The following is a 25,211-nucleotide window of genomic DNA, read 5'->3' as shown; positions in this document are numbered from 1 at the left end:
CCTTGACTGTCGCGGTCAAAGTCTGAAGCAAGACCATGGTGCCAGTTTGACGAGAAGCTAGGCTAACGGGCGTAGAGGTCACTTCGTTTCTGCTCGAGGCGTCTGGCGCGCACATGGTAGTGGCATGCCTTCGGGGCACTTGTCGCACCGCAGTCGGCCTCGGCAGTCTTTCGCCATGTGCCATTTCTTGAGGCACCGGAAGCATCGACCTTCCTTGATGAGCAGCTGCTTCTTCCGTTTTAGGCTCCATTCGTCGCTGTCGCAAACTTCGGAACGATGCTTCACGGACTGGCAGAACAAGCACCGTTGAGGGTTGTTCGCCGAGTTTTGCAGAGCCGATACGGTGTGTAAGTTTCGGAGCCTCTGTTGTCTAGGTGGCTCGTGTGGTGTCACGGCAACGTCCGGCGTTGTCACAGCTGTTTGACGCTCCACAGCTTCTCGACACCGAACTTGATGGTCGAAAAAGTCGAGAAGCTGCTGGAGTTCTTGTTCGGGTTGTGCCGTCTCGTTCTGTTGGTCAACTACGGCTTGAGTCGAGCTGAATGTCGTTGAAGTACACGTCGGTGACTTGAAGAGTTCGTGGTACTTCAAGACCATGCCGGGCGGTAGCGTTCTAAAGAGAACCTCCCGTAGCATCAAGCAGTAATTAGCGGGACTGGTGCCAAGGGCCTTCAGACTTCGTACATGCACCTGTATCTGATCATAGAGACGTCGAAGTTGCTGTGTGTTGGTCGACGACGAAACCGGTTTCAGGTCCAGAAGGCTTCTGAGATGATCTTGGACGATGATTCTTTCGTCTCCGAAGCGCTTCTTCAGGATGTCGACTGCGTCCTTGTAGCACTCCTCGCTGGCCTGAAGCCCAGAGATGGCTGACGCGGCTGCTCCGGTCACAAGGGTGTTCAAATAGTTAAATTTGTCCGCAGTGCTCAGTTCGCTGTTGTTGTGCACAGCCGATGAAAACTGCATCCAGAAACGCTGCCAGTTCTTCCGGTTCCCGTCAAACTTGATTAAGTCAAGCTGGGGCAGCTTAGACTTGCTGGTGGCCGGAGTAGGGCAGCTCATCGGTCGTGTGGGCAGTCTGGATGCAAGGGCGTTCTGCAGCTCAAAACGCAGGGTCGCTGTCGTGTTCACGACCTTATCGCCGTATCTCCCAGCGTCCGACGTCTCATTATCCAGCAGGTCTTCTGGCGTTTCGTCGAAAATACGGTCGTCGAGCTTCCTGATCTGCTGGTGGAGCGCTTCGATTCGCTCAAGCAGAACGCTCACCTCGGACGCCGAAAGTCCTGGCTGCCCTCGCAGCGCTGCTTCCGCTTCGGCAATTACGCCGTCCAGCTGAGAGCGGAGGCTCTGGCGACGTCGGAATAGCCGTTCCATGGCAGTCAGCTGGCGGCCGGGGATTCTGGGGCCAAGGTCGCCGGCGCCGCGTCGGTTCAAAGGGCTTGCGCGGCTCCGGGTGTCGATGAGGTAGGCCTTGTCGCGAGATCCCGGGTTTCCGGCACCATGTAATGAACCTCGAGGTCCTCCGGCTGCCAAGCTGTCGAGAGAGAGCCGAGAGCGCACGTCTGATGAGAATGAGGGCTTTAATGGAACAGGGTCGCGTGGAGCGCGAGCGCGTGCCACCGCTCGGTCCGTGCTGGTGAAGATGATGATGATCAGCGTCTTCTGCTATGTACGAAGAGGAAGAAGTTCCTACAATCTTATTGCCCGGCCACGCCCGGCTCTGATATCTGTGTCCCAAGCGAAGCGCGTCTTCCATTCTTTATTTTTATGCCGCACGGGCTATCTCAATCAGACAAAAGAGACTGTTTCGTCTTACCGTCAGTAGCCCAGAATACTCTTCTCTGAAATACAATGTTCTGGATGTAAATCGGGGATTTCAGAAACACTCGCGCCGAAAGGTAAAAGCCTGCAGAGCAGACGCCGCGGAATTCGAATCGTTGACCCTCGCCTGAGCTTGTCACTTTGTTGACTACTGCTTGGTCGACTGTATTCTTTGAGTTGTTAGGGGAGCGCAAGTTCGCTTCAATTAACCTGTTTTCCTTGAAGACAACTGCGTCGTATTTGGCCAACTGACAATATCTTTTCACCCTTTATTATTCGGCGTTTTAAAATTAGTTCTCTAGTGTGCGTTTGAAAAGGAACATTTTCACTGCCCGAATAGATGCTTTTTGCAGTATTTTTAGTTTATGTACGTTTTCCAAGGTGGTGTTTGCCCTGACTAATGCACAGTAGTTTTGATGTAAGTGAAACAGCGCCTGATATAATGTTGCTTTTGGCCAGTGGGTAAGAAATGACGACATCTATGCATAATACCATGGTCTTTTTGTGCTTAGGAGCTCAATGATTTAGCACACTCGTTCACGACATGTGCTGAGTAAAAATCACATGAAATGTTTTTATACTCTTGGCCATAGTTATTTTATACGGGCTCAAAATAATGCGTTCAGGTAATACCACTGCCGTACCCAAAGGGCCAAAAAGTACATCTTTTAGTTTTGATTAAAAAAAGCATTACGTAGGTTATGCGGGAGCACTCTTGATTTGCGTAATATATAGAACATGAGACAGGCACTATACGCCTCGACCTTCGCGATCGCTGCGCCGCTTGACCCCGTTGCTCCGCGGCGCGTACGGGATTACCGCAGCGCAGCTGATAGCGGCTCATGCACTATTTTGGTTTTTTTTTTGCTTCTTTTTGCCTTTCTTCGTCAAACGTAGTTTTGTTATATTTTGATGTCAGTTCTCAAATAGTACATTTAGGACAGTCAAAAAACCATTTGCTGCTTAGTAGAACGCGCGAACTCCAACAGAAGCTATCCGGAGGCACGGTACTGCGCGCTTCTTAGCCGCTCTTACAGGCGTCGGCGACGGCTCAGCATATCTCTACTGTCACCTACGAATACGTCAGGCGCAAGTGAATCCGATTGTCGCCACATTTACACCTGATACTGGCACAGTGAGAGGTTGGTTTTTTTTTGCAACGCCGACAACAACTGCGGCTTTATTTCGAATATGCACTTCTTAGAAAAATATGATTCGGGGAAGTGATTACCCAATTGCTTGCCGTAACTTAAGCTTTTATAGGAACAGAGGCCACGCGAACATGTTGAGTATATTCCAAGTCTCTGGGTTGCTAAATGTGTGCGTGCTCCCCCCTGATAGCATGGAACAAGGATAGTTGATGAAACCGCGCGAAATAAACCGTCTGCAAAGTCTGAAAGAGAGAGAACAGCTCGTGCGGGAATGAAAGAAACACAAGGGAGCTTCGGAAATGCTAGAGACGTTCGTTTCAACGTCAGCAATGTAGGACTCACTAGCCCAACCTGAGCGAAATGCACTCGTATTTTTCAAGATGGGGTATGGGGGGGTGGCGGCGCTAACTATAGCTGTGTACAAATGCGGCGCGAAATCAAGGAATGACCGTTTTAGTCATCACACACAAGCTGCGCGTTGACTTTAATTTTATTTTTCAAAATTAACAAACAGCTGATCACTCGGCTGACACATTTTTTGCAGTATACAGTGAGTACGTTAACAAGCAATAAAAGGTGTCGTTGGAAGTGTGGAGTTTCTTATCAGGACCTCTGATTTCACTTTCGTGTTAGATTATGCAGCCTGCCTGTGACATATGACGTCGTTTCGAGGAAGAGTTTAGTCGCGGACGCCGATATAGGTGGTGATGTGATGAATATTAGCAAATGATGAATATTTGCGAGGCTTCATCTCACGACAAGACCACCCAGCAGTAAATGCTTTGTCGTGTGCTGACTCCCGCATATAATTATGCATTATCCATCGTACTTATTGCGTAGAATGTCCGTGAAATTTATGCCACATTGGCTTGTTCAAGATAGTGATCAATATCTGTGATATGAAGTGTAACTGGCGTGCTGTCAGGTCTGAGTGTTCCGCTAGATTATGCAAGCACACGAAACCGATTTGCATCTATTGTGTATAGCCGTAGCATGAGTAGGTGAACGAACGCATGCTTACGGAGATACTGTTAATAAATATCAGTGCAGTGGAATTGCAATCAGCTGCATTCAGGTGGATATCAAACTTTCCTTCACAGAAACTTACTCCACCTTGGGAATTTGCCCAAATCTGGCTGGTTAAGCAGCCCAATGCGTTTGCTGGTTTCACGACGCCGGCCTGTGACACATACCTGACACTTATGCGGACCGAGTGTACCACACTAAAATCACGTCAGAAGCATTTACACTCTCCTAAATACACCACAGCAGCGGACAGAGTGACTGCGCCACACAAACATGTGTTTCCAGTGTATACAAATGGGAAATATACGTCTCGCACGTCGCGCAAAAGCAACAGCGACAGTGGTGAGCGGGCCGGAGACTTCCACGACTGCGTTCGAAACGGGCCGCTCAAGGGAATTTCAGTGGCGCCCCTACTGGCAGCGCTCGAGACGTATAGCGTCCAAGTTTTCACCAGGAAGAATGAGTGAAATAATCCGCATGTATAAAAAACTTAAAATGTGTGTATGCGTGTAATGTCACTTATGTAAATTATAAAAACAGGACCGAAAATGCTTCCTTATGGGACGCCTGTTTTTCTAGGTTTAATTGGGGATTTGTGGTACTTTACTTCTACGTATTAAAACGCGTCAATAAGTAGGACTGAATGATTATGTAGGACACATTCAAAAATCGTCGTTTTGAAATTTATAACAAGGCGTGCAAAACTGGCAAATCTGGCCTTGCTAAATTCTAGGTATATGCCTAGCGTAACTAACCTTGCTTCGAAATTTTCTACCACCATGTCTTTCTGCCCTAATACAGCAATTTCACTAAAGCGTTTTTCTTTCTAAGACCGAACTGGCAGTCAGTTGTCGGTCACTCAGGTTCTGTTTTAAGAAAAAAAAATTATATTCCTTACATACACTTTTCTCAGGATATTTCGAAAAACTTGCAAGACTGAAATCGGTGTTAGCCATTAGCTACCTTTAGCTGGTACCATTAGCTGGTTCATTTTTTTCTCATCCTTGAGGCATCAAGCTACTTTCGCCTTCTGCATGTTTCCAGGAAAAACACCTTTTGTGAGGGCAGGAATATATATTTGAGTGAATTCTTCAACTTTATATAACTTTTATAGTTTTTTTCTAGTTAAATCTGCGTTATCAACAACAGTTGTTCTTTTCCAGGGTGCGTGGGTCGTAGGAGTTCGCCGAAAAGATGTCGGGTGACCTTTCATTTATTTGTTGCGGAGACAGGTTGGTTGCCCTCCAAGATAGCCATTCCTTCATTTGTTTATTTTATGCAGACCATTGTTTGACGAGTAATCCCCCACCCAAGGCCGTGTAAGCCCCGGTATTTTAACAACAATGCAGATTTCGTGGAATTTCCACATTTAATCGTTATAGTAACTTAAATGAAGGGAAATGCTAGAACAAAATTTTGAAAACCCTCAAAAAAGAAAAATATCAAAAATAACTGCAACGGTGAACCGTGCAGCGCCCTGCATTCCCACCAAAATGCAGTATTTGCGCATGCTGCACATTTATTTGTTATAATAGCGTAAGTGGAGGTAATTGGTAAACATAATTGTGAAAAACCATAAAATAGAAAAAATAAAAAATAGCGATAAAGGCGAACCGTCGTGCGCCGTGTATTTCCACACAAATCCAGAGTTCGTTGTAGAACCACCTGTTATGGTTATAAAAACGTAAATGGAGATAATTAGTCAGACAAAACTTTAAAAAACTAAAAAAATGGGCTGCACAGAGCTCGCATTCTAGAAACGCGGCATCAGAATTCTACGCATTAGTAGACAATTGTCTTAATTTCGGCGAGTTTTTTCCTACTCCGTAGGTTTGTAGCACAGTGTGAGCATTGGGACTCACACGAAACCAACAATTTCTCGGAGCACTTAAGTCTGCTTACGTGCTATGAAGATAGACTGCCGGGTGTTACTTGTCAACAACTTCCTTTATGGTGCCTGGTTGTCACAAACCGCCGGCGAGGCCGTCAATTTTTTCATTCAGGCGGTTGAAATGACGACTTCCCCAGCAGGGGACCGCCCCTTTTCGTCGCGCTTCGGGACCTGAGTAACCCCGTGTACTTTTCCCGTGTCGGTTTTGTTTTCTTGTGCCTTTCGTTGTCGCTGCTACGAAGAGGGCACGTTGCGGGGTAGCGGCGGTTCGGGTCGCTCGCCGCGTCTCCAATTCCGAGAAGGCGACGACACAATCACGCGAGCAGCCCGCCCTTGCAGATGTGGCGTGAAGGCGGGGGCCCAGGGAAAGAGGGAACAAAGGTGCGGAACAGTCGGGCGATCGGGTGAAGTTTATTTAAGGGGGTGCGAGACGGAACTTGGGGCAGTCGGCTGGAGATTTTTCAACGCGCAAGACGCTGGGAAGAGTCCGGGGGTGACGTGGCTTTAGCTAAGTCCATCGGTAGGCCTGTGGGGGAACGACCAACGCCTCATCTACGCAATGGAGTTCGCCTCGTCGTCGCGGAATTGAAGGCCGACCAGACTCCGCACCTCGTATCCCTGGAAAACGTAAGCTGCTGCCCGGCGAAGCCGATGCGACTTCGCCGTGACTTTCCGACTTTTCTGCCCGCCGTGACTCTCCGTACATGGTTAGCCATAGCCACGGCTAGGTTTAAGACGTATGCCTCCTCCTAGCTTTCGTACCGGCTATGTTTTCTTTGATGCTCTTGCCTATGGTGAAGATGTAAGCCTCCTTAGACAGTGTTATTTGTATTCCCCCATTTGTGTATTTGGTTGTTTCAGTTGTGGCTTGTCTTGTTAACGCCAAGCGTTAGCCCCACAGCGCGCACGTGCGCACATTGGACAGCCTCCCCCACTTGGTGCCTAAGCGCACAAAGGCGATGTGCGCGTAAAGGTTTTTCTTTCTCTTTTTGTCAAGCGCTGTCTGTCCCCATGTAATCTGTCCATCGTGTGCATGCAGTACAAATATTTTGTTTAAAAAGTACTCGTGCACCCGTGTACCGTATGATTCCTTCCAGCAGCTTCGGCACACGCACGGGGCGGCCGCCCTGCCAATATAAATAACGGTTGTCGCGCCCTCCTTTGTTTGCGCGAGCGGGCAAGCGGGGTTTGTGACAATAAGTCGCGTCCTGGACAGGAGTGGTCGGCCACGTCCCGATGTTGCTGGGGCCCGAGAGGTTCATTCGTAGCTGAAGTAGCCGCGGACTCCGTGCGTTGTTTTGGTCCACATGGCGCAGGCATAGTTGGACAGGTTGCTCTCCCTAGACCGTTGTTGCACTTGAAGGGAGTGTACTTACGGGCATGGTGGGATAGCAAAGTAGCATGTGTGCGCAGGTGGCGTGATGAGGATTACGAGTACGAGGGACGGCAGGTTATCACCGAAGAGAAGTTATCCAATAGGGAGCTAGATTTTTGGATAGAGCAGGAATGGGAGAAAGAGCTCGGAATATATATCAAGGGTGACACGAATGGGCTCCAGCAGGAGAGGCAGAGATTCGTGGAAGAGTGCGCACAGGAGCAGGGAAATAGTTCTCCACAGATTGAGCAGAGAAAATTGAGGGGCAAGAGAGGCCTAACTGGAGAGTCAAAGAAAGGTTGTTATCATGGCACCGGCAAGGGTAGACAGCTTGCTCTCCATGGGACAATTGTTTGATTTGAAGGGAGTGTTCTTGCTGGCATAGTTAGATAGCGAAATCGCGCGTAGGCGCGATTGGAGAGCGAAGGATTACGAGTACGAGGGGCGACAGACTAGCGACGAAGAGAAACTATTGGACATAGAGTGGAGAAAGGAGCTCGGCCTCGGCGCCACGTGGGGACAAGGATGTGCTCGAGCGGCAAAGGCAAATTTGCGGGGAGGAAAACGAAGAGGAGGAGAGGAAACGATCTGCAGAGGTGAAAGAAAGAGAGCAAAGGGAGAAGGAAGAGGCAGAACTTGCGAGTCAAATAAAGGAGATAGAGTTGGAACAGGATCCGCAGATATGCAACCAAGACTTGTTTGGGATGGAGACATCGAGAGAAAACGGTGGGAAGCAGTCAAGAAGACAAGAAGAGTTTGAGCTGTGGCTCGACATTGAAGACTGTGAGGTGCAGTCAAGAAGCCAAAGAGAGTTCGAGCCGGTGCTCGAGAGAAACAAGACTGAGGCGCAGTTAACGAGCCAACGAAAGTCTCAGCCAGAGGGCAAAATAGAAGACCGTAATAGTCAGAAACGTGGTAGAAGAGAGTGAGCTGAGGCAGCGAGCTTTCGTCGGAGTGGCCAGGTGCGGATTATTTTCAGGTATTTTCTGGCAACCGAAGGTTTTCACTACCATTTGGTACATGCGCGTGAGAGAGCGATGCTCGATATGCACGCGGCACGCGGGGCCAGCACTCGCGAAGTGGAGACTCCCGCGGGAGAGAGAGAAAGCGATAAGGGCCTTTCACTGTCTGTCATGCTGGAAACGCAGTCGTACTTGGGGTTCAGGAATCATCTGGGCGATTTTTGCGTTGTACCCCCTCGGAGGACTGGTCACGTGAACCGTTTGCCGGGAAGTGTACTATGACCGAGCATGCAGAGACAGCTTGCTTACTGTAGTGAGTGTTTGGTTAGTCAAACACATTTTTCATGTTTGGGTGTACTGCAGTTTTTTTTTTGTTTCAGAGCGTGATGCAGCTTGTGTCCTCAAAGCACGAGAATCAAAATTCGGCGTCGGGTGAATACTGTTTTTGGTGTGTACATGGATGTATTTTCGGGTGTTGTGCGCGTCCATTCTCTTCCTAAGTAGTGGAGAGCACGTGCTTTAGCGGAGGATGCGTTGTTTCCTGGATTTTCTCGAGCACGAAGTGTGCGATGTTTCTCGTTTTGCGGGTATTCGCATACGTGGACCTAGGGTGTGTCAGTGGTGAGGACCAATGGTGCGGGAAAACCTGGAACGGTTCCGTGTGCGAGGTGAGGGCGCGTGAATGTGCGCAGTACAGCCGACTAAAAGTGCTCTGGTGTGACTGTGGTCGGGTCCGTTAGTGCGCGTTGCTACGATGCATCGGGGCTGTGCAACCACAGGAACACTGACTGTCGTTGCGGACTTTTTGTTTCTTTTTCTTGTTACCTGTTCAGTGTCTGGCCTGTTTAGAGCACTGTGTAGGGAGTGTGGCCTGTCATTTGTGTGAGTTAAAATATTCTGGTAGAATATTCCTTAGGGGGGAGAGGTGTCCCAAAAGGTCAGCCAGGCCGACATGACGGCTTCCCCAGCAGGGCACCGCCATTTTTCGTCGCGCTTCGGCACCTGAATCATCCCGTCCACTTTTCCCGGGTCTGGTTTTTTTTCTCCTACCTTTTGTTGTCTCTGCGCCGAAGAGGGCACGTTGCCGGGTCACGGAAGTTCGGCTCGCTCGAGGCGTCTCCGATTCCGGGAAGGCGATGTCACAATTACGCGACCGGCCCCGCACTCGAAGATGCTACGTGGAGGCGGGGGCCCAAGCAAAGAGGGAACGAAGGTGCGGGACAGTCGTGGGATCGGGTGAAGTTTATTTTAGGGGGTGCGAGCGGGATCTTGGGGCAGTCGGCTGGAGAGTTTTCAACGTGCAAGACGCTGAAAAGGGTCCGGGGGTGACGTGGCTTTAGCGAAGTCCGTCGGTATGCCCGCGGCTTAATAACCACCGCCTCATCTACGGGATCGAGTTCGCCTCGTCGCCGGCGGTCTCAAGGCCGACCAGACTCCACACCCCGGCTCCCTGAAAAACGTGAGCGGCTGCCCGGCGAAGCCGACTTGACTTCGCCGTTACTTTCCGTCATTTCCGTCTTCGGTGACTCTCCGCCCGCGGTTGCCCATAGCCACGCCTAGGGTTAAGACGTATGCCTCCTTCTTGTTTTTCCTGTGTCGCGTACATCTTTCGCACCTGCTATGTTTTTTCTATGCTCGTTTCTCAGGGTAGGATGTTAGCCTCCCCTGAGAGTGTGATTTGTATTGCCCCATTGTGTATTTGTTTTTTTTTTAGTTTTTGGTTGTCTAGTTAACGCCGTGCGCTAGCCACCCAGCGCACACGTGCGCACGTTGTACGGTATCCCCGAAGTGGTGCCGGCGCACATAAAGTCGACGGGCGCATAAAGGTTTTTCTTTTTTTTGTCGTCAAGTGCTGTCTGTCCCCATGTAATCTCTCCGTCTTTGCATGCAGAAAACGTATTTTGTTTAAAATGTACTCGTGCACCCATGTACCCTCTTATTTACTCCAGCAACTCTGGAATACGTGCACACGCACGGGCCGCCCTGCCAGTATAAATAACTGTTGCCGCTCCCTCCATTGTTTGAGCGAGCGGGCAAGGGTGGATTTGTGACAACGGTACCCTAACTGTTTCTTTACTTTGGGTTGGTCTTCATTCGACAGAAGATATATAGATAATCTTCTAATGGATAAACTGTGCTTTTGCCGCTATCTCCGAATTTTGTTTCTGTCTTATGGCATAATTTAATTGAGAGAAGAAGCTGGCTGCTACATGTCACAGCTTCCGTGGAATCAGAATTCTGCGAGGCCTGCACGTACCTGTTCTACTTGTGTGTCATCGGGTTGAGCTTTCAAGTGGCACGGACAATTCTATCATTTTTACGTTCGTAATTTACCTCACAAAAGAGCAAGAACACCACCTTCGAGGCATCCAAACCAACACCTTTCCCCACCCAACTAGAGCCTCAGCCCATATTCAGGACCCCACACTCGACTCCTTTGAATGCCGCTTCTGTGAGGCTCCGGGTGCACTTTATGCTACTGTGTGGGCTGCGATAAGAACCCCAACCTGCTCTCCTACTCTTCCCCTCCCCTGAGCACTGGGAGAGAGCACTGTCCAGCTCGAACCCTGACGAACAGCTTTGGCTGGTGAAGAGGGCTCAACAAGCCGGACGTTCTCAAGGGGTCCTGAAATAAGGACTCTTCCCCAAGGCGAACTGCTTTACAGGGATGTTTATTCCTCCTCCATCTCCTACCTTTTTGTAAAGGGGACACATTAGTTCAGCAAAGCTCCCATCTTCTGAAAAAACACCCTAGTGGACACGTGTAACGAGGAAACTGCCGTTCTACTTATCTGCGATTCCGACTCATTCACCCAACCGGACTCTTACTAAGCCCATAAGCTAGGCAGCCAGCTAGCAAGACACTTGTCGTTAAGGCTATCAATCAGTTGCCTTGAGCACACACTATAGATCATATTTTGCGCGTGAGTGTGTATACCTTTGTTCCTTGATCATTCGCATCGATATTATGTAAGCACACGCCTAGGCCTGCCTCTTCAGTTTTGTGGAAGCAGAACTACAAGAAGAAAGCTGGTTTTTTCGGTGCTCTCGCAGCTAACAGCAAGGGAGAAAAACAAATTAAATGGCACTGCCGTCCAAGCCCACGAGAGCGAACTGGTCTAAGTTTCTGCATGTTTTGTGACTCTTCCGATAAGTTCAATAATTTATATTTCTCTCTTTCCTTCTGCCTTTTCTTCATCCTAATCCTTAGAGGCAGCTTATTGGCCAATCCCCCCCCCCTTTAGCTGTGGGCACGTGATTAGAGAATACCAAATAACCGTACTACGACCGTGACGCTGGCTGGTTTGTAAATAATGTACATTGATCGCTAATCGTCCTTAATCATGGTTTGTCTTATCTGTTCTTCCACCACGTAACAATATGTTTGTATGTGGGTTTTTGTATGTTTCACTCTAAATTTGAATGGTACAGCTTGTCGTATTTTTACATCCCCATGCTGAGAAACCACCGAAAATGAAGCATTTTTGCTGGGTCCGGTGTATCCCCGATCCGGCACCCTACTTTCAGGTAGCGCACAAGAGTACAGGCACGTGGTTTTGTGCGTGGCTTTCACAAGTTCTAGTCGTTCTAGCATTTCTATTTGACAGCATTGCTGAATACTCTAAGATTCTTTGAAGCGCACCATCGGAGCTAACAAGCCCAATGCTGCAGATGACACTGGAAAGGCAAACAATTTTTTCCCTTCTTCGCCCATAAATGTTAATTAGGTGCTTATCAAAGAATCGTAAAGCAGTCTGTTAAATTCTAAAGTTCAGTCAGTAAAATATTTATAAATTCCAGGAATTTCAGAAAAACTTACTTTGATGACGGCTGCGTTAGTTCCCACAATCTCGACTGATTCGAAGTTTTCGCTGAAGACCGCTGCGTGAAGTTTACACTCCCTTGCAAACCTTCCCACGTCATCGCCGAACGTTTTCAGGAAAGCCCTCAGCGTGCTGAAGTCCTCCCAAATGAGGTCGAGCTTCTTCTTTCGTTTCCCCTGCATTCAAAATTACCACTGAGATGGGAATAGGCAAATGCGGGGTTCAAAGTATACGCAAAATCAAAACAAAAATGAGCGTTTACTTACGAACAAGCTATTTCAATTGATGCCATTTTTTTGGAAAGAGCGCTGTCAACGCCGCTGAATAATAGAGCTGGATATTCTGTAAGGACAGCTAGATAACCAGGAATTGTTTAGGAACAGTTATAGAACCCTTTCACATTATCACAAATTATCATTTTTAACGAACAATTACATAATGCAGGACGGCAGGTTTGAATCTATGTAGCGTTAGCATTCGTGTGAACGTGGGAAGGGCGCTTCAAATATTCAACATTCATAGTCATCATACGCGGGCGGTAGTTCACGTTGACGTTCTTTGCGGAGCTACTGTTGGTTCTCGGGACGACTTGTTTGCAACATGAAGCGTACAGGCCCCAAACAAGTTTTCACAGACAACTGAAGGCCACGCTCGCTGTACACGACTGCCCAACACAAAGGTCCAATGCTTGCCTCACACTTGTGGGCATATGCAGCGCCTTCAAGTGACCTCACCTATTATAAGGCTGAACTCGTTTGGTGGCACCCAGCTTTGCCTACCACGCAAATATTTTGAAGTACCGTTTCATACTACTTCCTCCGCGGAGTACACCAAGTCTCTGCGATTGATTCTGGTCCACCTCCGTCCACAGCCTAACGGGAGTGAAAACCCGGAGCACCTTATGTGCTTCTAAGCCTTGAACAGGCAGCACATGTGTTTTTGTGGTACGAGCCTGTGCGGAACACTTTGCAGCCACTCCACGTTGGTCCTTTCGTGGCGCTGGTGTGACACTTGTCGACGTACATCATCGAACGCACAGGCTTTCACGACACCATAACACTGGAGAGCCTGGAGCCTGTATACACCACCTCCACCGACCACAACCGTACGATTTTTTACATCATTGCGGAACAGCAGCGCTACCGTATTGTACGCTGGCCACCTGTTGAACAGAGCGTCGCACAGGCTCCTGTTTTGGGGAGCCCTGTAGCGGAAAGCCAGAGTTTCAGCGGCCACAGCGTGACGTAGGCCGATGAGCGCGCTCACCCACCCCGAGGGCTGGCATGCCCCTGGCGTCAGCAGAAGAGCCCATTGCGTTCGGAAATATACCGGCTTTGCTCCGTGGTCTGGTACTCTCCTTTAACGCCCCCATGGCATGCGCTCTTCAAAATAATGTACTTCCCCTAAATTCGGAAAAACAGAATTACATGCTCAAATAAGCAACTTGAAATCTACTTTGAAGGCGAAAGCCCTACACTGCTCATTAGTAAAATAAATGGCGCCACTTGCACGAGTGGTGCATTGCTGGCGAAACTGAAGAGCCGGTGGACCCTCTTCTTTTGTCGGAGAGCCGGCTGTTCATCATCCTCATCATAGACAGCTCACTAGGTCCACGGCAAGACGAAGACCGCTCCCGTTGAGACTAAGCATTGAGCGTCGGTCCAGTTTATTCTCCACTATCTCACGCTCGTAGTCTACCAAATGTAATTTGGCCTTAGTACGTGGCCATCTAAAGTCCTTTGGATTTCATTTATTTTAACTATATTATCAGTCACTCTAGTTTGTTTGCTAATCGGGGCAGCCCGTTTCCTGCCTGTAAGTATTACTCAGATCAGTAGTCGTTCCACGGCTAGTTGATCCGACGTAGCTTCCGTTAGGTTGTTTAGTAAGGTGCCAAGTTTCCGCTCCATATATTGTCACCTGATGTATATTTCTGAACTTCCGCGGAAGGTTAGCACGTTAGCACGAGCTAGCTCCCACGGCCAAGTTTAAAGCCAACGCCAGCTCTCCAAACCCATATGAAAATGCTGTGCGCATAGAATGGGATGATTACTCAATCAGATAGACGCTGGTTTCATTAGGCGAGGCACCAACGTCTGAGTCCGACCACAGAACCCGTTGTCTTTTCTTTCGAACTGGCTGCGCATGTTATTATTCCTCACTGCTGCTGACCTCGTGCCCCTCTGGCCTTAGGTGTGGCCCAGTATTATGTGGCCGTTTTCATAGCATGAAGGTCCCGGGTTCGATTCCCGGACCTCCCTAACCGCATTTTTTACTTGAGGCTTCGAGGTGTTTTTTTGCGCCACACGGACATCTGCCAGACTAAGCATCTCTGCTGCGAAAAAGCAGGCATTCAGCTCCCGTAAAAAAAAAACAGTTCCTGCGAAGCGCTTCATACCACGAGGGATCCTTTTGGCGCAAGACAAGCCTTTCGTTTTGTATAATTTTGTGCATTTTGCAAGATTATGGCTGCGCCCGGCTCTCCTATTTATGTTCTAAGCGAAGTGGGTGTACACTTCTGGTTTTTTTGTATGCCGTCGAGACTAGCGTGTTTGATAAGGAGTTTCTTTCGCCCTCTCTTTGCTGAACTGTATTATTCGTATTTGATCGTGACAGTTCAAGATCTAATATGAAGGTTCCAGAAATAATCACACAGGAAAATACATTCTCGCAGGAAAATCGCCGCGGCATTCGATTCACTGACATCTGCAGCACTTTCGTGGTTTGCGTATTTTTGGACTTCATAGGAGAGCACAAGCTTCCTCCGATGAGCTTTTGTTCGTTGAAAAAACCTGCGTAGTCCTTGGCCGCATGCCACTGAATCGCAATCCTACCGAAACGTGGCTACTACGGAAGCCTCCCATAATATATGGCGTCCCACTGAGTGGGCTCAAATCCGCCACTATCAAGAAAGCGTAAGAACGGAGCCGAAGGAACGTATACACGAGAAAATAAAATCACCAACTCGTCAACTGACCTATTGAGAAACATATTTGCAAACTCTCACATGTCGTAGAGAATGGATAACAAGATGTTTCGGAGCCTGCTGAACTCCTTCCTCCGAAGTGAGTGTGGCCACAGTTCTGCGGCATCTCATAGCCTTTCAGCGCGTTCGGTCTCTCACAAAGCCCCTCGCTGCGGAATGCAGCCCGCGTGTGCACACAGACCGAAGCGTTCCAAGAGAGTGATTAAGGCTCTGTGAAGCGTGCTTGGATATGCCCACAACTCAAGTAAAAGCCTCTTCTAGTTCGTCGCTTCCCCAGGATGGTCGTTCCGGCGAAGTCAATTTTGTGGTCGGCTGCGTTGCAGCTGCGCTCGGCGACGGCGCGATTTTCTCTGTTCTGTTTGCTGACTTCATTTTTTGTGCTGCCTAATCCTTGAAGGTAGATTTTTAGTCTCACAACTATATGAGGAGGGGCGCTGGGCACGCGGAATATCGTGAACTTTGGCGAATACTGTAGTCTGCTTAAAATCAGACGTCCGATCAGACCTTCAAACGAACCAGAGAACAGTAGGCCGTTTAGCCTTAAGGCCGGAATACATGGAGCGAATATTCGACAAAAAGTCGACGAACAACGCCCGCCGACGTCCGCCCGACGCGCGGAGGTTGAAAAAACGTCGTCTGCCACCGATCTGCCGAGAACAGATAAGTTCGCCCGGCGTCGACGGCACCGGAAGCGGCAAACAAACAGCGTACCAAAACTAACCAATCAGGAGGTCTCGCCGCTCGCCCCATTTCCGACTGCTCCGCTTGTCTGCGTCGTCTGCTGGGCGTGATGTTCACCGTTCACGCCGGTCGCGCGCTTGGTACACTGTCGTCGTGGAAAGCAGCCCCAATAGAATTCAATGACCGTAACCATTCAGCGGAGGTAGTGCCAAAAGCTTCCCGCGTAGCTGGAGCAAACGATAAAGTGCAGACGATTCTCGCCCAGTGTAGCCAGACCACATTCAGATCGCCGCTTTCTTTCAACTGCGGCGGCACATGCATATCTACAACACAACAACAAAATTCTAAACTATTTTTAAACAATAATCTTACGCTTTTTTGAAGTGTTCTATAATTTTACAAAAAGTTGTAGTGGTACCGAGAGCTTTTTGCTTGTGATGCGCTTCATTTCGCTGCATTCGCCTCATCTAGCCACACTGACAACAACCAGCGGCGAGGCAGCGGCGGACGCCGTGTCTTCGCCCCGTGTAGCGCAGCCCGACGAACACTCGGCGCTGCGCCGCGGTGGATTTTCCGCCGGGCGAACTTCGTCGTGAAAGTTCGTTCCATGTATTCAGGACTTTAGGCGTGCATGGGAAAAGAACTAACGAAGCAGGGCAGATATATATAGGCTAGGCGTCATTTGAAGTTCTAGAAGGGCACAGTAAAATATGTTTTGAGAGGAGGTGGAGAAGAATGGATCAACGAAGGTGGGCAGCTAAGGTGTTAGGTACCTATGTTTCAAAAGCGTGGACATGCAGTGGTTAAAGTAGACTAGAAGGCTAACGATGAAATACGGAAAGAACAGTGGAGAAGCTAAAACAGACAAGGTAACCAAAAACGAGGCAGGCAGATAGAAACGTATAAATTTACAGACAAAATGGAAGCCAGAACGTTGTTAGAGATGTACAGGGCCGAGATATTAGCCAACAGAATAAAAAATTTCTACGTAAATTCCCATGAAAGTGTTTTGCTTTTTGAGGCTAGAGCAGGTTGCTTCTGAACTAAGAGCTTTGTGGGGAAGTATTCACAAAATGATGGGGTATACGAGGTCTGCGAAAAAGAAAAACAAACTATGCCCCACATAGCGTTAGAATGCGAGGGTATCTATCGAAATCAACATGAGGGAAATATTCTGCTTCGAGAAGCCCTAAGATTGAACAGTACCATCAAGGAAGTTAACTTCAAGGCAGTCGAGGCGACGAAAAAAATTACAATGCTGGTGTACGAAAAGCAGAGAGGGGAATTTTGCCTAGGCAAGTTACCACTTGTAATAGAAAAAACGTATTTTGTGCCTCAAATGTTTTATGTGCCTGCCCTTACCAGCGCTAGTATTAAACCAAGAGTATAAAACATAGGTTGATTAGTCCTTTTTGGTAAATGCACGTCATCACCCCCTAGAAAAGGGAAACCAAGCGCACTCACCCATCATCATAAGATTATGTGAAGCTGGGCTCTGAATTGGTGCTGCTGGCTGCTTTTACCATTTTGCTGTATTTCAAAGGCCCTCGCTTCGATATCACCTGTCCCTCACACGCTGATCTTGCAGACGGGCCTCAAGTTGGTGTTAATACTAGTTATGTAGTAACATCGCCGTAATTTAACCGAATAAAAGCTATCGTACATGCCTAGCTCGGCTGCACAAGCCATGGTAGTTGGGACGGGACCGTCTTGCTCTTGCGGCTTGAGCATCAGAAAAGCGCTGACTTCACTTCTTGTAACACTGCCTCGCTCAATTGATCTCAAATTTACAGTACGTATTTTTAGCTCGAGGAGGCGCGCGACGCGTACGACTATCATACTCTTATAATTCTGCCGTCTGCAGCGGCCTGTACAGGCCATACGCCATACAGGGGAATTCGGGAGACCTGATTGGTTCTTACGGTTTGCCGCTCACCCCCGCTCTACCGTCAAAGAGATTTTCTGACCCTACTAGATCGGCGGCGGCGAATGTATTTTTTTTTCCGCCGCCGCGCGGCGGGCGCGCGCCGCCGGGCGTTGTTCGTCCTCTTTTCGTCGCATATTCGCTTCATGTGTTCTGGCCTTGAAGCGTATCCGAAGTTTCCTTCGGAAGCGCATTCCTTGTACCGAAAACACATATCAACCGCGCAGTCACAGTGTTGACGGCATTGACATTCTTGTTTGAGTAAAAGACTGCACCGCACTTGGATTCATTTGCCTGTGCGTTTTCGACGGAGACCACTATAGTCTTGACGACTTGTAGTTCTTGAGTCGAGGTATCAGAATAGTTTTGGTGAGAATGCCAGGGATTGTGGTGTCGTTATGCCATAGTACTTCAGTTAAGAGGTTGTATAGAAGGTGAGGCCACTTCTGTTGGCAACTTTAGTCTTTTCAGACAGCTCACGTTCGCTGGAACACCTGACTTGTCCGTGCAGACGGAAACAAACACCGATTCCGGAACATTACCACAACTCTCCCGAACGTCTCATAACAGTTGTTGGAAACCTGCCTGAGGTGACAGTTCAAGCGATGCAACGTGTCGGCCCGCAACGCAATGCCTTCCTTTAGCCACAAGCCTATGTTAGGAGACCATGTATTGACAACAGGCGGCCAATATTATGCAACTCGGCGTTGAACTAAAAGTAGGACATGTAGCGAAACTATGAACGTGTGTTATTTTCATTGGTATTTGGGCCGATCCGGACATCTATGTGTTATATTCATTGGTACTTGGGCCCATCCCGGCATCACCGGGTACTAGCACTAGTTGGCCGATAATGATTGATTGTAGGGTTTAACGCGCCGACGCAACTAAGGCGATGAGACGCGCCGTAGTGGAGGGCTCCGGATTAATTTTGACCACCTGGGGATCTTTAACGTGCGCCGAAATCTCGTACACACGGGCGTTTTTGCTTTTCGCCTCCATCAGAAAAGCGACCGCCGCGGCCGGGAATCGAACCCACGACCTCGTGCTCAGCAGCGCAACGCCTTAGCCACTGAGCCACCGCGGCGGGTAGTTGGCCGATAATGCTTACGTGTAATAAACCACTAGTACTTATATAAAAGCTGGAGTAGCACTCACAAAAGACGTCAATTGTGTGAGCTAATGCGTGGTTATCTTATCTCTAACTGCGTTCATGCTATATATACAGTACAATAGGCAAGATAGAACAGAAAAAACACGACTAGCACTCGTCTTGTGTTGCTTTTTTGTGTATCTTGCCTTATTCGCTGTAGCTATGCCATGAACCAGTACCAGCTCACCCAACTAGCCACTTTACTGCAATTTATTTGCATCACTTTTTTATGTAAATCTAGAAAAGATCGTTTTCATTGCTGTTTACTGCATGCTCATTCTTGCTTTAAACTGCGAGCGCACAGAAAATATTTCAATGAATTATTCTACAGTTGCACAGCGTTGGGCCCCCTATAACGTATTTCTGCGACAAATCCTTGATTGTGTTAATGTAAAGTAGATTTTCCATAGGACGATCCAAACATTTTATCAGATCCTAATTCTGGCTTAGTCGTTCAGTTTTAACGCACGCCAGGCATTCCACAGTCACACAGTAAATACTCACCTCCATCATCAAGGTTTGATGCCGACAAAGGAATCGGTGGACCTCACTTGAATCTCCAGTCACGTGCAGCTGAGTTGCCTTGCAGTGTATGTAGACTTTCGGTCCTTCGATTTTGGGGATAATCGCTTTTGCTTCCTCAATGCAAAGAAGACCTCCTTCCATGGGCAACTTTGTTTCATGCGTCAAGGCGTTCAAGTGCTTCACAGCCGCTGCAAGGTTTCGGTCGCTGTTTCCGTGTAATTTCAGGTACACGAGCCGGTCGTCAGGTGCATAGGAATAACTAATACTTTCTTCTGGGTCTTTTTTGTTTAGTTTTTGAAGTTCTTCTTCGAAACCACCGCGGACAGTTAGAAAGAAATCCCGCGGGAAAGTAAAACTCTCCTCCAAACAGGTTTTGGCTTCCAGGATTGTTTGATGACAACCATTAATTAAAACAAAACAAAAGCTCCGTTCTCTCATTTTAGAGGGAGCAGATGCAGTAGCAGATCTCGAAAAGTCCAAATAGATCCTGATGCTTTCGTGTTTCAGAAAGTCAGTGGTGATCTCAGGAGTACATTTTAGGCCTTCGTCACCCGCGATCTTGGCGATGCCGTATTGTAGTAAGTGCAGATGGTGTTTCAGCATGTCGTGCTTTGTCACTGAGTCGCTATCACAGTCGTCTCTCTCGACACCAGAGGAATCAAGAGTTTTCTGCACACCTTTTTTTTGTGTGTAGACCTGCAGACGATGCGTTCGATTTTCGCATATTTTGCAATTAAGTTCCTCACCGTGCGGGTCAAAGTGCTGCGCCAGTGTCGATGGTGTCTTGGCAACGCAAACTTGGTCCAATGAGGAATCAGTGATTTTGTCTATTCCTAAAAACAGACGCTGCAATGCGGGCCTCCTGTCTGTAAGCTGCTTTCGGAATTCTAGCGCTTGCCTTGGAACCGCTAGTTTACTGTCTTTGTGATCCATCGAACGGTACGCGGCATTGGCCTCATCTGCAGTCTTAAACGTCGTTTGAAAGGAGCCCAGTTCACTCAGGAACGTCCACTCAACTGGTGTTTTGGAACGGTTTGCCTTCTCGCAAAATTCTTTTGTGGTGTTTGTGATCTCATCAGTGATGATGGTTCGAAAAGCAGCAGGCGACAAGACTTCACTTGTAAGACCACCGAAACCAATAACTGCGAAAACTGGCCGTGCTCCGTATGGAGATTCTGCAGTGCACAAAACGGCTTCCATGTCTTGTTTTGCAAGTTTGGTGACTTCGTCATCAACAATGCGCTGGAATTTAGAACATGCTAAGCGGCAGTATTCAGCGGTCCCAGATATTACCACAATCTGCCTGGCAATATCGAGCACTGTTTCACCTTCAGGAGCATTTTCCACATCCGGAATTGAGTGACTCCCAAAACTGCCGGAGTGAGACTGCCATATAAGGCTCCCGATCGGGCCAAATTGCGTTTGTACCAAGGCGGAATTTCCTTCTGTGTCCGCCTGTGTACTGGCACCATTGCAGCGAGATAGGGTACAAGCGTTCAGTAGCTCCAGCTCTTTCTTGCCTTTCTCTCGGTTGAATAGGCAGCAGACGACAGCTGTTCCAGACTCCGTTTGGGGAACAAATAGAGATGTTGGTGACACTGCAACAGTATAGTCAAGTGTGGGGTGCTGGTAGCCTTGTTTTGTCGCTCTTAGCACGTTGTTCGGAAAAGAAGCTTCGACTGTGGAGCCTATACTGATTCCGCCATTTTCACATTCTCTTGGTATGGCAAACTCCGGCTTAATGCAAGTGAATTGAAGCCAAAGAAACTGGAAAAAGGCATGGTTAAGGCTAAACTTTTCACACCACAAGTGCCGGAACTTGCCCTTTCTAGTCCACCATTCTTTGTAGAGCTCTATTATTATTGAAAACACGCACTGTCCACGTTGAAGATGGTGGGCATCCAAGTTGCCGCTATTTAGTGCTTTGTAGGCTGTAGACAAATCCTCGAAAGCCAACAAGGAAAGTAAGATGGCGTCCCGCAAAGGGATCTTTCTCTGCGAGTCAAAGATAATTTTACCCAGCCTTGGCTCCAGACTGGTTTTGCACAAATTTTTACCTAGGTCAGTCAGCTGTCCTTTATTGTCTACGGCCCCAATATTTTGAAGGGCGCACTTTGCTTCCTCTAACTGCGCTTTAGGCAGTTCTTGCATAAAAGACAAGCTAGCAGAACTCTCGTCCGCGGTCACACGAAGAACGACATCTTCTGCATACCGCAAGTTGTTAGCAGAGGCCGGCAGTTCGGTCAACAGTTCACTCTCTGTGTAGAGGCGGTAACAGGTGCCCGAGCCCCGCAATCCAGCCAATTTTTTTCGCTGTTCGGTTTCCAGTTCTGAGACGTACGCATACTCTCTAAAAAAAAAGCCGCCTTCGAATGCAGTCGTTGAAATTAAACCGCTGTCGACAACACAACGTATATCCATCATGCCAGCCACCATTTCAGGAACGCTAGAAGCAAAGACCACTCTCCAGGCACTATCCCTAGGCTTAGATGTTTTGAGTGGCAAGAGAGAATCATCGAGAATGACGGCATGAAGTATCCGGCATTCTTTCTCTTCGGCATCTGCTTTTCTCAGTCTGGCCGCAAAAATTTCATTTGCTTCATAAGCCTGTTTTATTGTTGGCAGAAGAACAAGAACATCCCCACCACCAGGGGTTTCCACCCCATGTGTAGGAGGCCGGATATGAGTGGCTTCCAATAACGTCTTGTCTGTCTTTATCTCCTCCAAAAACTCAAAAACTGTGTCTACACAGGTAACGGTGAGGTTCGAGGTGGGGTTTTTTGAGATAGTGCTTACAGATGAAGCGTAGTCGTCCTCTATAGTAGTTTCACTATATAATAGAAACTTGGCTTTCATTGAGTCAATAACATCACGATTCTTGCTCCACAGAAACAGAAATGGACCTGGGTCCACTTCCACGTTCCCTGCAAGCAGACGAAGCACAGCACGCTGGTAAATGCTGTCCTCATGAAGTCCGTCGACGATGATGGTTCGAAAGTTCATGGCATTACCATCCCAGTTCTTAAACTCTTTGAAAAACATCGATGCTGTAGTAAACATCAATGCTGAGTCGTGGTGGATCCTCTGCCCATAAGCAAGCCAGCTGGTCACACTGCCTAGCTCACTCTGATGCCTTGCGTACATTTTGCAAAGATGTACGTCCATTTCAGAAGGCAGAATGAATAAAACTGGGCCGCCTAAATCCTTGGCGTGGGAGGCTATTTCAAAGCTGCTCCCAGATTTAGGAGAGGTTACTAGACGACAGAAACTTGACTCTTCCAGAGACTCCTTTTCCTGAGCCTTGTGGATGTTTCCATCTTCTTCGCACAGCCATGTGTGTCTTGTCTGTACCACCTTTTCTCCGTTGGGGCGAATAACCTCCACTTGCATTTCCTCAGTTTCGTCAGCTCTGCTTGTTTCGTCCACATTTACTTTGTAATCCTTTTGATGTTTCGATGCTTCCACCAAATCTGTAGCACTGACGCTCGATGGATGATCCGAATGAAAACCTTTCAGACCCGATAAAGGAAAAAGGCTTTGTGTCGACGCAAGCGAAGGCTCCTTTCTTGACAGCGGCACTTCTATGGGAACTTCACTTGGTTCAGTGCCTGTTACAGAGCTTTCTGGAAGCTTGTCCAAGAGCGTTGAAAACGGAATGCTTTCATCGGCTACGCGCCGAAATGGAGGCGTTGCTTTGTCATTGTACAGCAAAATGACACGAGTGTTTTTTTCATCACGGATTTTAAGTATTAGGTCCGAAAAATCTTCATCTCCACAGATAAATATGAGACGGGAAATTGTTTCTGCAGAGTCCAATTTCTTCTGTAGCTCACAGCGCAACTGCTCTTGCAAAACATCGTCGTTGGTGACACGAGTTAGAACTGATGGGTCCTCTACATGTAAACTTGCATCAGACTTTGACTGAGAGACGTTGCAAAAAATAACAATTTCTTCCTTCTTACCACAAACAAATCGACGGCGCAGCTCATACACAATGTCTCTCCCAGAAAGGGTTCTGGGTGCAGGACAACTTCGGGCGTCCCAAATGGCAAATACAGTGCCGTCCGCCGACTGACTGCATGCAGTGGAAGCACCTGAGGACGGGGTTGTGCCACCTTGCTGAAACATCATGTGAGGTGTGAATCCAGCGGGATTCACACGGCTTCGCCACGGTTCATTTGTGATGTGGAACAAAAAAAAACTGCTCCTCGGGGTCGACAGGTCGTGTGCGCGTGTTTTCAGACTTGCTCTCACTCTGGGGTGTGTAGAGTTTCAGGATGACTCACTCAAAGCTGAAACATCATGGCATGACAGCAGGGAACCTGAAAAAAATGAATACTTGGTGTGAGAACTTCTAACGCTGCAATTAACAAAACGAACAAATATGGTAATTTTCCCCAGTTATCAGTCGCCTCACTTTACGTAATAACTATGTAACCGGATTAAACTATTATGAAAGGATTGTATGTTTTGTGTATCTCTGGTATTATTTCACACACAAAAGTACCTTAACGTTCCCCAAGCAGCTTGCTGCGTACAAACCGCCACAAAAGTGTCGAAGAAATTGTCAATATCCTCATTAGCATGTTTAGGTCTACTGCGGGAGGGCCTTTTCCAATGCAACCACCCCTCTCCGGTGCTGCGCGATTTCATTGATTCCCTCCAAAGTTTTATAATGACTCAAAATGTGAAGTAATGGTCATCCCCTAGTTTATGTCCCCGTCTTTTTAGAGCCACTATGCTACACCAGTGGTCCAACTCGCCTCGCTACCTGGTCAGCTTAAGTCCGTTTGTATTTGTGATTCGAAGTATTATATCCTTTACCCGACTTTGTTCCTTAATCCAAGAACCTTGTTTTTTAACCATAAGCGTTATTCCCCATGACCCCTTGTGCAGGTTTAAGTTTTCTTCCCAGTGTTTTAGTAAGGCGCATAGTTGTCTCTCTACTGGCCATGACCAGCAGTGCACATTGCTTGCATATTATTCTTCTAGTGATAGAGGCGGTCTGATTTTTATTTTTGGGGAGCGCTTGCGGATTCAATCGCAGGCGGTACTTAATGTACGACGAAATTTTTATGGGAACCATTCTTTGCCTTGTGCCCCCCCCATTCTAGGACTGTGTACGCCCTGCATTTTGAGAAAAATATATATTTGGCAGAAATGACATTTTTAGTCTTTATAATAGCACAATTACAGGTAATTTGTCAAACAGAATTTTGAAAAACCAAAAGAATTGGCTGTAAAAAACTCACTCTTCAGACAAGCGGCATAACAATGCTACACATTAGTACACAATTCTCTGACTGATTTTTTCTCGCGTTTGCAGTCGGCACTGCCAACCTAACCGAGGTTGTTGGATTCGTTAATCGTTTCAGCATTCCAATTAAGTGGGTGGAAGAGAGTGCTTCTGGCATGTTTCTTTGGCGATTACTTAATAAAACCAACCTTTGGCGTTCTCACTGATGGCGTATCTAACGTGAAAGCACCCCGCAGAGAAGCCAATTTTCTCTGAAGTCAAGATGAATCAACGTGGATGAAGTGAAAAAAAAGAAAAACACGCTTCTCGTGGCCTGAATGAACCCTGGGTACCTGGCGTTATGAAGCCTGCGCCTATTTGAATGCTCCATTTTGACTTTTTTTATTGCCTGCTTGGCGACACCACAAAACGCGCTGCACAGTACACAAATTAGTAGCTCCAGCCACCAGTCGGCTGAAGGGGATGGCTTAAAACCTTCTAAACTGCGCCTGAACATCCAGAATGGGTAAGCATTCATGTTCGTCCGGCATGACTCTATACACTTCTCTTATATACACAACGCTTTCAATAAAGTACTCTCTCACTGTGCGAGCATGCTCTTCCGCATTTTGAACCGCCACGCGAATTTCCACATA

At 47.9% G+C, this 25,211-nt stretch overlaps 1 protein-coding gene across 6 annotated transcripts in view; it reads right to left on the bottom strand.

Annotated features, from left to right (window-relative positions):
- The window catches only part of LOC144158379 (uncharacterized), a 156,409-nt gene that overhangs the window by 99,509 nt on the left and 31,689 nt on the right, over positions 1-25,211 (bottom strand). For 4 of the 6 annotated variants that reach the window (XR_013320043.1, XM_077689244.1, XM_077689243.1 and 1 more), the window contains exons 2-3: positions 19,299-23,641; positions 12,047-12,226 (exon numbers count right to left, since the gene is read on the bottom strand). Coding sequence is in view for 5 of the 6 variants with exons in the window: in XM_077689244.1 (XP_077545370.1) it covers positions 12,047-12,226; positions 19,299-23,450 (4,332 nt within the window). In the remaining variant the exon portion in view is untranslated. The remainder of the gene's footprint in view (positions 1-12,046; positions 12,227-19,298; positions 23,642-25,211) is intronic. The other 2 variants (XM_077689242.1, XM_077689245.1) reach the window with 2 other exon arrangements.

Source organism: Haemaphysalis longicornis, unplaced genomic scaffold (genome assembly GCF_048455015.1).
Source record: "Haemaphysalis longicornis isolate Haplotype H1 unplaced genomic scaffold, Haemaphysalis longicornis Haplotype H1 scaffold_10, whole genome shotgun sequence".
Classification (NCBI taxonomy): domain Eukaryota; kingdom Metazoa; phylum Arthropoda; class Arachnida; order Ixodida; family Ixodidae; genus Haemaphysalis; species Haemaphysalis longicornis.
Note: the sequence above shows the minus strand (reverse complement) of the source record. Positions and strands in the feature narration are given on the sequence as shown.